Source organism: Podarcis liolepis (assembly GCF_965112155.1).
Source record: "Podarcis liolepis genome assembly, chromosome: Z".
Taxonomy (NCBI): Eukaryota; Metazoa; Chordata; class Lepidosauria; order Squamata; family Lacertidae; genus Podarcis; species Podarcis liolepis.
Window position 1 is genome coordinate 701865 of NC_139570.1, and position 15026 is coordinate 716890.

The 15026-nt window shown below is 46.5% G+C and overlaps 1 protein-coding gene across 1 annotated transcript in view; it reads left to right on the top strand.

Annotated features, from left to right (window-relative positions):
- The window catches only part of SLC9A6 (solute carrier family 9 member A6), a gene marked incomplete at its 5' end in the record, with an annotated part of 48260 nt that overhangs the window by 12233 nt on the left and 21001 nt on the right, over positions 1-15026 (top strand). The window contains 8 exon segments of the mRNA XM_083486320.1: positions 972-1048; positions 2889-3001; positions 6991-7096; positions 7929-8070; positions 8618-8723; positions 9673-9761; positions 11462-11575; positions 13751-13862. Coding sequence (XP_083342446.1) covers positions 972-1048; positions 2889-3001; positions 6991-7096; positions 7929-8070; positions 8618-8723; positions 9673-9761; positions 11462-11575; positions 13751-13862 — 859 coding nt within the window.

A 15026-nucleotide genomic window follows, 5' to 3' on the forward strand; every position in this document is an offset into this window, starting at 1 on the left:
GTGGCAGCCAGGTGCCGCTGAGATGCACTCGGGCAGAGCCTGGAGGCAGTGGCTTTCCCTTGTTTGCTCTCAGCTGTGCAGAGGGTTTTGCCACTGGAGGTTCAGCTGTTATAAGCTATTAGCCTTCAATATACCCATCCTCCACCAAGCTTTCTAACCCTTGTTAAAAAACCATCTAAACTAATGGCCTCCAACACATCTTTGGTAATGAGTTGCATAAATTAGTTATGCATGGTGTGAATAAGTGTTTTATTTATCTCTCCCTCTGTTTCTGGACTTCATGCTAGTTTGATTGGGTGGCCTCAACTTCCAGTATTCTGAGAGGAGGGGAAATTCCCCTACTGGGTGCCTGTTTCACTTCCAACAGCAACATAAACAACCCACACCAGGCCTGTGTGTCGAGGAAAATGATTTCCATCTGAACATTATCAAAGGCTATCCTTTGTAATCCAAGGCTTCACATATGTCCCCTTCTACCCTGATTCTCAGTGTGGTAGTGACTGTCGTAGGAGTATAATTTACTTGAAGGAGCCATGGGGATTATGACTTTTCTAGACAGGATGAATCCCTCGTCTTTGTAAAACCACCTGCTTCTGACCAAGCAGTGTGCAAGCCTATAAGCCTGTGGAGTCCACCCCGTCTTCTCTCCTCGGCAGTACTCGTTTATTCTTTGCCCTAAGCACTGTATTGGGGGAAAGTCAGAAGCAACGGTAGTGCCTCTAAACTATAACCAAGTAGGTTGTAAAAATAAAGATTACAGCCGGACTCTGTAAGAGCTGGGGAACCCACTACATCTCCCAAGCATGTGCCACCCTCTTTATTTTATTTATCTGCTTGGGGGTACATGGCCTGAGCTAATGGAGAGATTGCACATTTTGGAACAAGTAATCAAGAATCCACTTGAACAAGTATTTGACCATCGGCTCTGAAGCAGTTTAATTTAATGGAAGACTCTCTTGCTTGCCTCTTAGCGGCATTTCTTTCGAAACCTCGGATCCATTTTGGCATACGCTTTCCTCGGAACGGCCATTTCCTGCTTTGTGATAGGGTGAGTGTTTGCTCTGTTCCTCTAGACTTCTTGAAAATGGAAGGAGAATGGATCATGATGGGTGTAGGAATTCTGAAGGGTGTGTATGGTCCCCTTTGAGCAGCTGTTTAGTATACACCAGATGTAGAAAGCATTCTTATTTCTCTATTTATTTATTTTTGTTATTAAGCTTAGGAATCTGAAGGTGCTAAATGTTCAGTTTAAAATCAGTGTTGTTATTCTACTTGAGGAGATTATCACATTAATAATTTATTAATTATTATTAATTAATTGGGGGCACAATTAGTGCCTTTGCCTTCCGTTAAGAGTTTGGGTGTAATCCTTGACGCCTTCCTTTCCATGGAGGCGCAGGTTACAACAACAACAGCCAAGGCGACATTTTTCCACCTTTGCCGCATCAAGCAGTTGGTCCCTTACCTTTCCCGCCCCGACCTGGCCACAGTGATCCATGCGATGGTCACCTCCAGGCTTGACTGCTGTAATTTGCTCTACGCGGGGCTGCCCTTGAAGCTGTCCCAGAAACTCCAGCGGGTGCAGAATGCTGCAGCGAGGCTCCTCACGGGGTCTCTGCCATGGGAGCATATTCACCCAGTGCTTTTCAAACTGCACTGGCTCCCGGTGGAGTACAGGGTCAGATTTAAGGTGCTGCTTTTGACCTCTAAAGCCCTTCACGGCCTAGGACCCTCGTACCTACGGGACCGCCTCGCCTGGTATGCCCCACGGAGAGCCTCAAGGTCCATAAATAACAACACCCTAGTGGTCCCGGGCCCTAAGGAAGTTAGATTGGCTTCAACCAGAGCCAGGACCTTTTCAACACTGGCCCCGGCTGGTGGAACGCTCTTCCTCATGAGACCAGGGCTCTGCGGGATCTGATCTCTTTCCGCAGGGCCTGTAAGACAGAGTTGTTCCACCTGGCCTTTGGCTTGGAGCCAATTTGATTCCCTCCCTCCCTCTCTTTCTTTTTTTCTTTTCCTTCTCCTCCTGCGATGAGGCTACATTTTAATATTTTAATGTTCCATTATTTTAATGTTGTATTTTATTTTTGTTTTTAAGTTGTAATCATTCATCTTGTTTTTATTATTGCTTGTAAGCCGCTCTGAGCCCGGCCTTGGCTGAGGAGGGCGGGGTATAAATAAATTATTATTATTATTATTATTATTATTATTATTATTATTATTATTATTAATATTCATTTATCCTGCCCTGGACCAGCATTTAACAAAATGCTGTGTTAGTGCATTTTGTAATGTTATAAGCTATGTGACTTTGCTACTCAGTTATCTATTTTTACATGGGCTGTGGTATTTTTTGTATTGTGACTTTACTGTTTTCATTAATCATAGTCTAGTAATGAATTGCAATTGTTGGGAATAATTTTCTGTACAATTACAGTTTGCTGATTACAGATAGGTAGCCGTGTTGGTCTGCCATAGTCAAAATAAAAAAATTCCTTCCAGTAGCACCTTAAAGACCAACTAAGTTAGTTCCTGGTATGAGCTTTCGGTGTATCTGAAGAAGTGTGCATGCACACGAAAGCTCATACCAAGAACTAACTTAGTTGGTCTTTAAGGTGCTACTGGAAGGAATTTTTTTAGTTTGCTGATTTTGAGAGTTGATTTTATCATGTAATATCAGAAGCAAAATATTGAATATTACCTTACTTTATTTAAGTTTATTTTACTAGTCATATTTTTTGGTTACAACTTATTTGTATTGGACCGGATTGATGTAGGATTTGTGGCCTTTATACTGCCTTGTCTATAGCAATGTTGGAAGGCAGTATACAAATTAAATGAGAAATGAGAAATGTTACCTGTCCATGTTCCTGTTGAATCACCAGGTCCATCATGTATGGCTGTGTTTCTCTGATGAAGGTGATGGGACAGCTTGGAGGAGATTTCTACTTTACTGACTGCCTCTTGTTCGGTGCCATTGCCTCTGCTACTGACCCAGGTGTGTTGCAGACTTGGGCCAGATGTTCCACGGAAGATATTCCTTGGATCCCAGCTCACTTTTTGTTCTTGGGTTTTTCTGTCTGCTACAAGATTGGAGATAGTTTTGGGGTTTTTAAAATGATTTTTATTGAATTTTGCATCTTTTTTAACATAATCACAACTAACAATATAAACACAAAATAAATTCTCGATTACCCCCTCCCCCCAACTTCCCCCAACTTCCCTTCCTGGTTTCTTACACATTCATTTCTCCTGCTTATTATTTATTTTGTTCTTAACGTTTTAACCTCATTTTTATATTTTTGCTTTTTGTTTTGCTAATTGTAAGTGTTTAATCAAACACTGCAAGTGAATTCATTTCCTTACATTGTTTCTGTAAAGAAAAGGTTCCCAGTCTTTTTAAAAGTCTCTATTGTCCTTATCTTTCAATCTTTCAGTTAACTTCACCATTTCAGCATACACCCATCAGTTTTTCTTGCCATTGTTCTTTCGCAGGTATTTCATCATTTCCCCATCTTTCGGCTAGCAAAATCCTAGTCGCTGTTGTAGCAGACATGAATAAATTATTCTTATTTTTTGGCAGATCTTTGCCTGAAATGCGTAATAAAAATGCTTCTGGCCTCCCAACTAAAGTTAACTTAAATATTTTTTTATTTCATTATAAATCATTTCCCAGTAATTTTAAATTATTTTACAATTCCACCACATATGAAAAAACATACCTTCCTTTCCTTTACGTTTCCAGCACTTATTGGAGCCTGTTCTATACATTTTTGCCATTTTCACAGGTGTGATATACCATCAAGACATCATTTTCATATAATTCTCTTTTAACAATATACAGTACAGTCAGTACATTTTAAATTGGCTTTCCATAATTTTTCCCAGTCTTCCATTTGTATATTGTGCCCTATATCTTGTGCCCATTTAATCACTACAGATTTGACCTCTTTATCTTTAGCCCCCCATTCTAACAATAAACTGTACATTTTCTTTAAGAGTTTATTATTATCACCTGCAATTTCTCTTTGAAATCTAGATATGGTGTATCCAAATCCTTTCTTATTATCTAAGAGTGGAGATAGTTTTTTAAAGTTGAGAGTGGGCAGGCATAAGAACACAAGAAAAGCGCAGCTGGTCAGACACAAAGGCAGCCCATCTACTGCCGCACCCTCTTTCTCGCAGTGGCTGGCCAGATGTTTCCTCTAGCAAGCCCCCCAGGGCATCATGGCCGTAGTCCCCTCCGGTGTGTGTTTTCATGGCAACTGGCAGTTCCAGTTGTGTTCTGCTCCTAGAGGCAGTGCTTAGTATACCTGACATCCATAAATTTGTCTAATCTCCTTTTAAAGTTCCTGGCCACCAGCACATAATGTGGCAACAAATTCTATTGTCAAACCTTTTGAAAGGAGTATTTGCTTTTTTGTCTTGCCTTGAATAGCCCACCATTCCTCTTCATTGGATGACCTTGGATTCTAGCCCTATAGGAGAAGGGAAAGAAAAAATTACCCACTTTTCCCACACAGAATTGCAGTCCTTTATCATGTCTAAGTGAAAATGGCTCATAGGGAAAATGGCTGCCATCTCCTGATCATTTCAGTTGCCCTTCTCAGAAACTTTTCCAGCTCTGCCTTCTCCTTCACCAGAACCGCACACAGTGTTCTGCAACGTAGATTTGTATAATGGTGTTACAATAACAGAGCTCCTATTTGCAGAACCTTTCCTGATGATCTGCATTGTCATGAGGAAGGGAATTTCTGTGGTCTCCCATGCTTTTCCTGTTACCAACGTTAAAAAGGGGGAACCAAGGAAACCAGAATTTTCTGTTTATTACGTAAACACGAGACTTTCATTTCCACCTCCATGACATTGAATGGAATGTCTGTGTACTTAGAGACTTGAGCTGGGCTTACGGCAGGTGCTACACGTAAGCCAGGCAGTCCAAAGGATTTGGTTTTCTTCCCTGCCCCCTGCTTTTTTATATTGATTGATAACAAATGGGATTTGGAGGGCTTTTATTGGTAACAAAGAGCACTTGAACTCTCTCAGATTGTATGAAAAGTTTTACCGTATTTTTCGCTCCATAGGGCGCACCGGACCATAAGGCGCATCTAGTTTTTAGAGGGGGAAATCAAGGGAAAAAATCCTATTCCCTAGCCCCAAAGAACAAAGAAGCCAAGACAGTGAGTGGGATCCATCCTGCTGGCTGTCTTGGCTTCCTCTTTAGCCGCGCACAACCTCTCCAGCCAGGAGAGGCTGCGCGCGGCTAAAGTAGCCATAGCCGCATGTGGCCTCTCCCTGCCGGAGGGGCTGCGCGTGGCTATCTCTGAAGCCTTCGGAGCGGAGCGCGAGTTCCCGCTGTGTTCTGGAGGCTTCGGGTTCCTTTTGCTGAAGCCAGGAGAGTCTTGCTCTACCGGCTTCAGCAAAAGGAACCTGAAGCCTCCGTAACACAGCGGGAACTCGCGCTGCTCTCCAAAGGCCTTCAGGCGGCTATCCCTGAAGCCTGGAGAGCAAGAGGGGTCGGTGCACACCGACGCCTCTCGCTCTCCAGGCTTCAGCGAAAGCAACGCGAAGCCTCCGGAGCGCGGAGGGAGCGCTCCCTCTGCGCTTCGGAGGCTTCGCGTTGCTATCGCTGAAGCCAAGGAACCTGCATTCGCTCCATAGGACGCACACACATTTCCCCTCAATTTTTGGAGGGGAAAAAGTGCATCCTATAGAGCAAAAAATACGGTACATACCTGACATTTGCCTCAGTCTGTGTGAGCTCTCTTTAGTGAAATTGAATCCCTTAAACATATTTGGGTGCACATATTGGCTTTGCTAAGTGATATAAACTAAGTTGAGATGCCTAAGTCTGTATTTTTCCATGTATAAGACGCTCCCATGTATAAGACGACCCCTGTTTTTTGAGCCCAAAATCAAGAAATAATTAATTGCAACATTCTGTGTATAAGACAACCCCCAATTCTAAACTTTTAAATTTTGGGGGGAAATATAGTCTTATACGTACTTCATCACTAAAGAAAATGTACTTGAGCATGTGCTTAGGAAGAAGTGTTTCAGACAATTGGCTGTACAAGTAATGGGGAGAACTTTGGAAAATACATACATACATACATACATACTTACATACATACAAAGTAACTGAACTTCTGAAGTAATCCTAACATAACAAATATCTTAGCAGTGGATTTATAATGTGAGGAGTCAGTTGTCTTTGAGGGAAGATCTGGCTTTTTTCATGAGAAAGAAAGACCATATAGAGAACAGCCAACCTAGTATATGAGTTAGGAACTGGCATGAGTTAGAAGCCCCCAGCAGTGGCGTAGCGTGGGTTGTCAGCACCCGGGGCAAGGCAAGTAATTTGCGCCCCCTAACCCATGGATTTGCGCCCCCTAACCCGTGGATTTGTGCCCCCTAACCCCCAGATGTTGCGCCCGGTGCGGCCGGCCCCCCCTGCACCCCCCACGCTACGCCACTGGCCCCCAGTTCAAATTACTGGAATTCCAGGAGGCAGTATGGTGTGGCGGCGTCAAGGCTAGAACTGGAGAGATCTGGGTTCAAATTCCAACACAGCCATAAAATTCAGTGATTGACCTGGGAGCATTACCCCTCTGTCTGATCTATATCACCATATTGTTGTGAGGGTAAAATGGGAGAAAAACTAGAACAATGTACTCCTGAGCTATTGGGATATAAATGTGATGAAATAAGCCTCCACATCTACAACATGGGCAAAACAATACTGGCATCTCTACAATGAAGGGTTGCTGTCAATATGTCTGAGATAATTCATAGAAAGAGCTATGAGTAGTTTACTTAGATGAATGATTATGATAAACACAGGAAATGAAAAAGGCCCAGAAGAAACCCTTATGAAATACATTTAGAATGATTGTCTCAGGGTGCTGGTAACAATACAGAATTCTAGCAAGAGCCCGTTGGTCTGAATTTCATTTTTCAACTTTCCTTTATTGTTTTCTTGGACAGTGACCGTACTTGCCATTTTCCATGAGCTTCAGGTGGATGTTGAACTGTATGCCCTTCTGTTTGGCGAAAGTGTTCTCAATGATGCCGTTGCCATTGTCCTGTCTTCGTAAGTTCTCTGTCGTCTTTCTCAAGGTTTAAGTAAGCGACATTTCACATGAGGCACTATGGATGTCATCTGGGAAGCCTCCATGCCAGCAGTAGGTGCCTCTAGGAACACACAGTGCTGGCAAGGAAGCTGTAATTGGGAGGAACTGTAAGCGGTGTAAAACGGGAAGCTACCTCCAAACCAAGGCATTGCTTGTTTTCAAAGGAACAACCCATTGTTTGTGTCCATTATAAGGTGAGCCTTGCTGGATCAGACCAAAGTCCATCTAGTCCAGCAACCTGATCCCTATTGTGGTTGACCAGATAGTGCCAGGATGCCCACGGTCAGAGTGTGTGGTTAACATGCTGTGGCTCCCCAGTAAATGGCATCCAGAGGTGTGCTGCTTCTGGACACAGTTGGAGGCAGCAGTGCTTCTGAATGGCAGCTGCCAGAAACCACAGGAGGGAGAGGGCTCTTCTGCTCGAACCCAGCCTGCGCGCTTCCCACAGGCATACGGCTGGCCACTGTGAAACTAGATGGGCCTGATCCAGCAGGTGCTTCTTGTGTTCTTGTGACCTCAGGGTTCTATATTCCTGTCAAAACTAGACACCCAAATTCCCCATTCTCACCTGCACCCCTTTGATTGGAAAGGCAGCCAAGCATTCTCATGCACCTGTGCTTAGGTTAATGACTTTCCTTGCTCATAATATTTAAGATGCTCTTCTCTGCTGTGGACTGCTTCAGTTGCCCTGATGTTGAACGAGACTTTCCTGTTGCACACAGCTGCCCTGCAATGCATCTGATATCCAGCAAGGTATGCTAATAAGAAACCTTTGTGTATGTTTGCATCCAGCTCGATTGTAGCCTACCAACCAGCGGGGGACAACAGCCACACTTTTGATTTAACGGCAATGTTCAAGTCCATTGGGATTTTCCTGGGGATCTTCAGCGGATCATTTGCCATGGGAGCAGCTACTGGAGTCGTGACTGCTTTGATATCCTTTAAGTTCAATGAGTGTTACTTGGCTTTCTAACTGCTTCATGTCCCTGCAACTTTGAACCAGGCGGAGACTTGCCGGCATGCCGAAGCCTGCGCGCGCTGACATCAGCGCGCCCAGGCTTCGCGGATCTCTCCTGCCTTCAAAAGCCGTCCGGGATAGCGGGAAGCGCTTCCCTGCTATCCCGGACTGCTTTTAAAATGCTGGCGCTGGGGAGCAAAGCCTTTCGGCCCCCGCCAGCCTTCCTGGACCTCTTCTGAAGGCCGGAGGGGGGGGAAAGGCTTTGCTCCCCACCGCTAGCATTTAAAAGAGGTCCCCGGAGATTTCCCTATGGGCTTTCGTCTTGCGAAGCAAGCCCATAGGGAAATTCGTTTTGCGAAGCGCCTCCAAAACGGAAAACCCTTTCGTCTAGCGGGTTTTCCGTCTTGCGAGGCGTTCGTCTTGCGGGGTACCACTGTACTTGCTTCTTGCTCTATTTCCCCCTGCTGAATATTTTCATCCGCAGAGGAGCCCACCTGTGTCCTTTCCTTAACCCCTCTGTCACGTCACCAAATTCACCAAACTCCGTGAGTTCCAGCTGCTGGAAACAGGCTTGTTTTTCCTGATGTCTTGGAGCACCTTTCTATTGGCTGAAGCTTGTGGCTTTACAGGTAAGCTATGGCCTGTCTGCTTGTCTGGGTGTGTTGGATTGCTTGATGGGATGGATGACAGTTACAGAGTCTTAGAATCGGAACTGTGTAGAGTTGGAAGGGACCCCAAGGGTCATCTAGTCCAACCCCCTGCAATGCAGAAATCTCAGCTAGATCATCCCTGACAGATGGCCATCCCTCTGCTTTAAAACATCCAAGGAAGGAGAGCCCAACACCTCCCAAGAGAGACTGTTCCACTGTTGAACAGATCGTACTGTCAGAAGCGTCTTCCTGATGTTTAGTCAGAATCTCCTTTTTTGTAACTTCTTGAAGCCATTGGTTTGAGTCCTACCTTCTGGAACAGGAGAAAACAAGCTTGCTCCCTCTTCCATGGGACAGCCCTCAATATATTTGAAGATGGCTCTCATATCTCTTCTGAGTCTCCTCCAGGCTAAACATACCCAACTCCTTCAACCATTCCTCATCAGGCTCAGTTTCCAGACCCTGGATCATCTTGGTCGCCCTCCTCTGCATACCTTCCGGCTTGTCAATATTCTTCTTAAATAGTCAGATAGATGATCCCCTTGTTGTCAGTGAGGCAACTGAGGAATTTGTTGGACCTTATATTCCCGGCAGAGTTTGAGTTCTATCAGATATTGAGGGAGCTGAAGTCTCTGATTACTATTATATATCTCCTTTTTCTAACATATTTGGTGTGGCACAGAACCCTGCAGTGAAACAGGTGTATCCTCCCCCACCCCCTTAAACCAGCAATCAGACTCGAAGTAAGACAGCTTCTTGAGTCCCTGTGGTTCTGTGAACCTAGACCTGCCCAGTCAACTGTTTCTGTGCCATTCTGTATGGGAAAGAAGCTCTGTCCAACAGAACAGCCCATGTTTGCAGTACTGATTGAAACACATCTCAGTTCCATGTACTTTGTGACAGTTTTAATGTAATTCTCTGCCTCCAGGTGTTGTAGCTGTGCTGTTTTGTGGCATCACTCAGGCCCATTATACTTATAACAACTTGTCCAATGAGTCCCAGCACAGAACTAAACAGGTGAGTCCCCTGTCCCAGTGGTGACCTGTGGGCCCCGCTGCCCCTTCATCATCCAATTTCATTCTCCTTAATGTGTTTTAAATGTTCTCTCCTCCGCACCAGCCATTTTCATTAACCCACCAAAACACCAGACATCCAGTAGTTTGGGGAGGGTCTTATGGGTGCCTTTTCAGGCTTTTCTTTTTTAAATTATACTTGAAAACTTCTGTTCTGTTCTAACATGCATCACTGCAATTCTTTTTAGTTTTTTGGTTGTGCTGACTGTGTATTGGGCATGGGATGGTTTACAGCATGGGTAGGCAAACAAAGGCCTGGGGGCCAGATCCAGCCCAATTGCCTTCTAAATCCAACCCCCGGAAATCAGTGTGTTTTTACATGAGTAGAATGTGTCCTTTTATTTAAAATGCACCTCTGGGTTATTTGTGGGGCATAGGAATTTACCGTATTTTTCGCCCTATAGGACACACCGGCCCATAGGACGCGCCTAGTTTTCAGGGGGGAAATCAAGGAAAAAAATATGATCCCCCCCCCCCCGCAGCTCTGGGAGCAGTGGACAGGCTGCACACAGCCTGTGCACTACTCCAAGACCTTCTCCCTGCCTTTGTGGGAGGTGGGGGAATTCCCCCATCTCCCGCAAAAGCCCACAGGAGGGAGAAGGGACTGACTCTGCCAGTCAGTCCCTTCTCCCTCCTTGGGGAAAAGCCCCCAAGAGCCGCTCACTCTTTAAAGGGTGTGCGGCTCCTGCGGGCTTTTCTAGGAGGTGGGGGAATCCCCCCCTCCTTCGTAGAAAAGCCAGCAGAAGCCGCGGAGCCCCTTGAAAGAGCGCCTGGCTTTTGCCTGCTTTTGTGGGAGGTGGGGGAATTCCCCCATCTCCCGCAAAAGCCCAAAGGAGGGTTGGAGAGTAGCGGGAAGGCGCTGCGCACCTTCCTGCTGCCCCCCATCCTCTGGGGCTGGCGATGCGGGAAGCACTGCTTTCCCCACCACCAGCCTCGAAACCGGGTTGGAGAGTAGCGGCAAGGAAAGCGCGCCTTCCCGCTGCCCCCCATCCTCTGGGGCTGGCGATGGGGGAAGCGCTGCTTTCCCCACCGCCAGCCTCGAAGCCGGGTTGGAGAGTAGCGGCAAGGCGTCGCGCGCCTTCCCGCTGCCCCCCATCCTCTGGGGCTGGCGATGGGGGAAGCGCTGCTTTCTCCACCGCCAGCCTCGAAGCCGGGTTGGAGAGTAGCGGCAAGGCGTCGCCGCCTTTCCGTTGCCCCCCCATCCTCTGGGGCTGGCGATGGGGGAAGCGCTGCTTTCCCCCACTGCCAGCCTCAAAGAGCAGACTCTCCTGGCTTCAGCGGAAGCAACGCGAAGCCTCCGGAGCGCAGGCTTCGGAGGCTTCGCATTGCTATCGCTGAAGCCAAGGAGTCTGCATATAGGGCGAAAAATACCGTATTCATTTCTCCCCCCCCCCCAAGGTCTGAGGGACAGTGGACCGGCCCCCCGCTGAAAATGTTTGCTGACCCCTGGCTTACAGTAATCACAAACTATTGTGCCAGTAATCATAAACTCATCTTTTTTTGCAATGTGTGCCCAAAGAAATTCTCTGCCCAGACATTTAACTTATGGACATACTTGGTGTTTTCTATACTATCTTGCCATGTGTCACAGCTATGATTGATATTCCTTCTCTCTCCCTTGTGTGTTTATGTGTTTTGCTTTAGTTGTTTGAGCTCCTCAATTTCTTGGCTGAAAACTTCATCTTCTCCTACATGGGCCTTACGCTGTTCACCTTCCAGAATCATGTGTTTAATCCAACGTTTGTAGTGGGAGCTTTTGTATCCTTTTATTCCAAAAGAGTAGAAGTTGCCTTTTTCCACCTCCCCAATCAACAGATATGAAATGGGGAGAAACCTCAGATCTAAATAACAACAGCATACGTTGCATAGGATAACAGAATGGAAAAGAAAGGGGAAAGAGAGGTGGTGGGGACAGAGGCCCGCAGCCTGGGGGCATATCATTCCACCTTAAGCAAGAAATGATCAGTGTTTACGGCTGTGGAGTGTTGCAAATTTTTGCAGCAGTTGTTAGAGGTCATTTCATAGGTGTATGTCACAAACTCTAGCACTTTCAACCGAACCTTTAGATTCCAGAGGCAAAGCTTGTGAAGAAGGTTTGGAGGCAGTGGGAAAGAGACGTACGAGGGGGCACAGTGTGGCCTGCCCTGGAGAAAGGGACAAAAACGTCTGAGCTCCAGCCAAGCTGTACCAAGTGACCTTAAGTTGCTGGAGAGCAGATTTTGGATGAACACGAGGAAAAACTTGTTAATGGTCAGAGCAGATTGAGAACAGAGCCAGGGCGAGAGTGGGCAAGGGAGAGTGGGCAAGAGGAAGGAGAGGAAGGTACAGGGGAAGGAAGGAAGGAAGGAAGGAAGGAAGGAAGGAAGGAAGGAAGGAAGGAAGGAAGGAAATATTTGAGAGGATAAAGCAGCAGAGAGGAAAAGGTGGGGCCAAGAGTGGGGAAAGAGTGTGGGTTGAGGAGGGAAGGGGAAAGGCTCCCATTGGTACCCTGTGCCCAAGGTCTCCCCTAGAAGCCTTGAACTGGCCCTGATTTTGAAGAGCTGGAGCTTTGTTGGCTCAAGGATGGGGATAATCATATACAGGGATAGTCTCTGTGTAGGAATACATGTGTACAATGTAATGCAGGGGTGTGTGACCAGTGGCACTCTAGTCATGGCTGGGCGCTAACCCCCACCCTTCCTGGCCACTGACCATGCTGACTGGGGCTGACAGGCATCCAATAACATCTGGAGGGTCGCAGATGTTTCTACATAGAGGAACCTATTGGGCTTGTTTTGGTCCTCTTTGAATCTGTGGTTAGGACAGGTGCTGTGTGTGATTGGCATATGGTAAATGCATTCATAAGAAACCTCTCATCAATGCATAACATACTTCTGATTTCTGGTGCACACATGTCTGTCCTTTGTAGAGTTGACCTCCATTTAGGGGGAATGTAAGATATGGTAGCCCAGGGGTGGCTCTCCCATTTTGCCACTTGAGGTGGGACCGGAATGCCGAAAAACAGCAGTGGGGGGCCCATAGACCTGCCTCCGGGGTGGGGGGGCTTCTTCCACCTGAAACAGCAGCCTCACCCTTCCTAATGGCTGGGCTGACTGTGGTAGCCTTTAGATGCCATGGCTAGAATCCGAAAAACATGGTTAGCTCTTTGCACTAATGGGAATATTTAAGTCTAATCCTTTCCTCAGAAGTAAGCTGTGTTTTGTTCACTGGAACCGTCCGCCTAGTGAGTATGAGTCTTAGATGCTCATTTCTCAAAAGGCCTTCCATGTACCCTTGTGCCAGACATGGGTGCTTTTAATACCTAGACTTTTAAAAGCAGCTTGAGCTGTAATAAGAGTGGTTTGCCTGTGGCACAGAGCGCTTGATGGAAGATCTGGGCATTCTGTCAAGAATTCAGCATGCTTAAAGCTTTCTGTGGAAAGTCATGGCTCAGTGGTGCAACACCTGCTCAACATGCAGAAGGGTCCCCGGTTCAATTCCTTGCGTCCCCAGGTAGGGCTGGGAGAAATCCAGTGCCTGAATTCCTGGAGGGCGGCTGCTGGTAGGCAACATAACCTAGTGGCCTGATAAAAGGCAGTTTCCTATGTTCCTATACTCAGAAGTGGTCCAGTCAATGTTAGGTAGTATGGCTGGGATCTCTGAACAGATTGCTTCTCAGCAGTCAGGTTTTTTTTGCAGTTTTGAAATTGCTAGTTTGGGATTGCAGGAGGTACTCATGCTCTCTGAAGGCCACTGATTCTCCTTCTTGGCATGATTATTTGTTATTTGTCACTGTTGGGATAAAAAATCTTCTTTCTTGTGCAGTAGGAACATTGGTAACCCACCATTTTTAGGGTTAAACGTAAACTTTAGTGTCAGCTATTGCATGATGCATTCTAATTTTCGCAAACCTGTCAACAAGGGGGGAAATCCTTAATATGTGCCCAAATCTAGCTGGCTGTATTCCTGGGGAGAGCTGCAAACATTTACCCTCTCTCTTTCCTGCTTAATTTGGGGAGAAGAAACAAGATCGGGACAAATTTCCAACATATGATGATGTTTGCTGGTGAGTAATCACCTCTTGGGGTGTTTCAAATCCATCCCTTCATAGATTATTTTCATAAGTACAAAGTCTGCTTGACAAAGGATGGAACCTTTAGAGAGGCCTTAGATTTTACCTTATGGCAGTGATTGCCCTGCCTGATCAAAGGTCAGCCTCTGGTCCCCCAGGCCAGCCAAATGCCTCCAGGAAGCTCAAAGCGGGAAATGTCTGCAAAGAAGACAATTACTGGCTGTCATCAGAACCAAGATTGGGAGAATGTGCGTGAAAATGTTTTGAATACATGCTTAGTATTAATAGCAACCATTTTTGCTTCTTGCAGTGATTCAGCCATTTTTGCTTATTTTGTTTATACTTGCTCTTTCTCTTCCCTGCCCAGGCTCGCTTTCAACCAAAAATAAAAATAATACAAAAACATCAACATGTGAAAGCAAAGTAGAATTGACAACAGGGTGGATTTGATTTAAATCAAATTGATTTACCGTATTTTTCGCTCTATAGGACACACTTTTTCCCCTCCAAAAATTAAGGGGAAATGTGTGTGCGTCCTGTAGAGCAAATGCAGGCTGCGCGGCTAAGCCCAAAGCCAGAACAGGGAGATGGAGCGCTCCGTCTCGCTCTTCGAGCTTGGGGATGGCTGCGCAAAGCTATCCCTGAAGCCTTTGGAGCACAGCAGGACCTCGCGCTGCGCTCCAAAGGCTTCAGGGATCTTTGAGGCTGGCGGTGGGGGGAAGCGCTGTTTTCCCCCACCGCCAGCTCCACAGGCTCGGGGAGCAGCGGGAAGGCGGCCTTCGCACTGCTCCTTGACCTGGTCTTTGAGGCTGGCTTCCCCCCACCGCCAGCCCCAAAGAGCAGGTCAAAAGGAACCTGAAGCCTCCGGAGCCCAGCAGGAACTCCCCCCCCCCCCACGCTCCAGAGGCTTCGGGTTGCCTTCACTGAAGCCTGGAGAGCGAGAGGGGTCAGTGCGCACCCACCCCTCTCGCTCTCCAGGCTTCCAAGGTAGCCGCCTGAAGACTCCGGAGCGCAGTGGGAACTTGTTTTAGAGGGGGAGAACAAGAAAAAAAAATTCCCGTTCTCCCCCTCCTATGGTCCGGTACGTCCTATAGAGCGAGAAATACGGTAAAACACGATTTAAATCACTAGTCAGTAAGACTTGATTTAAATCACTTT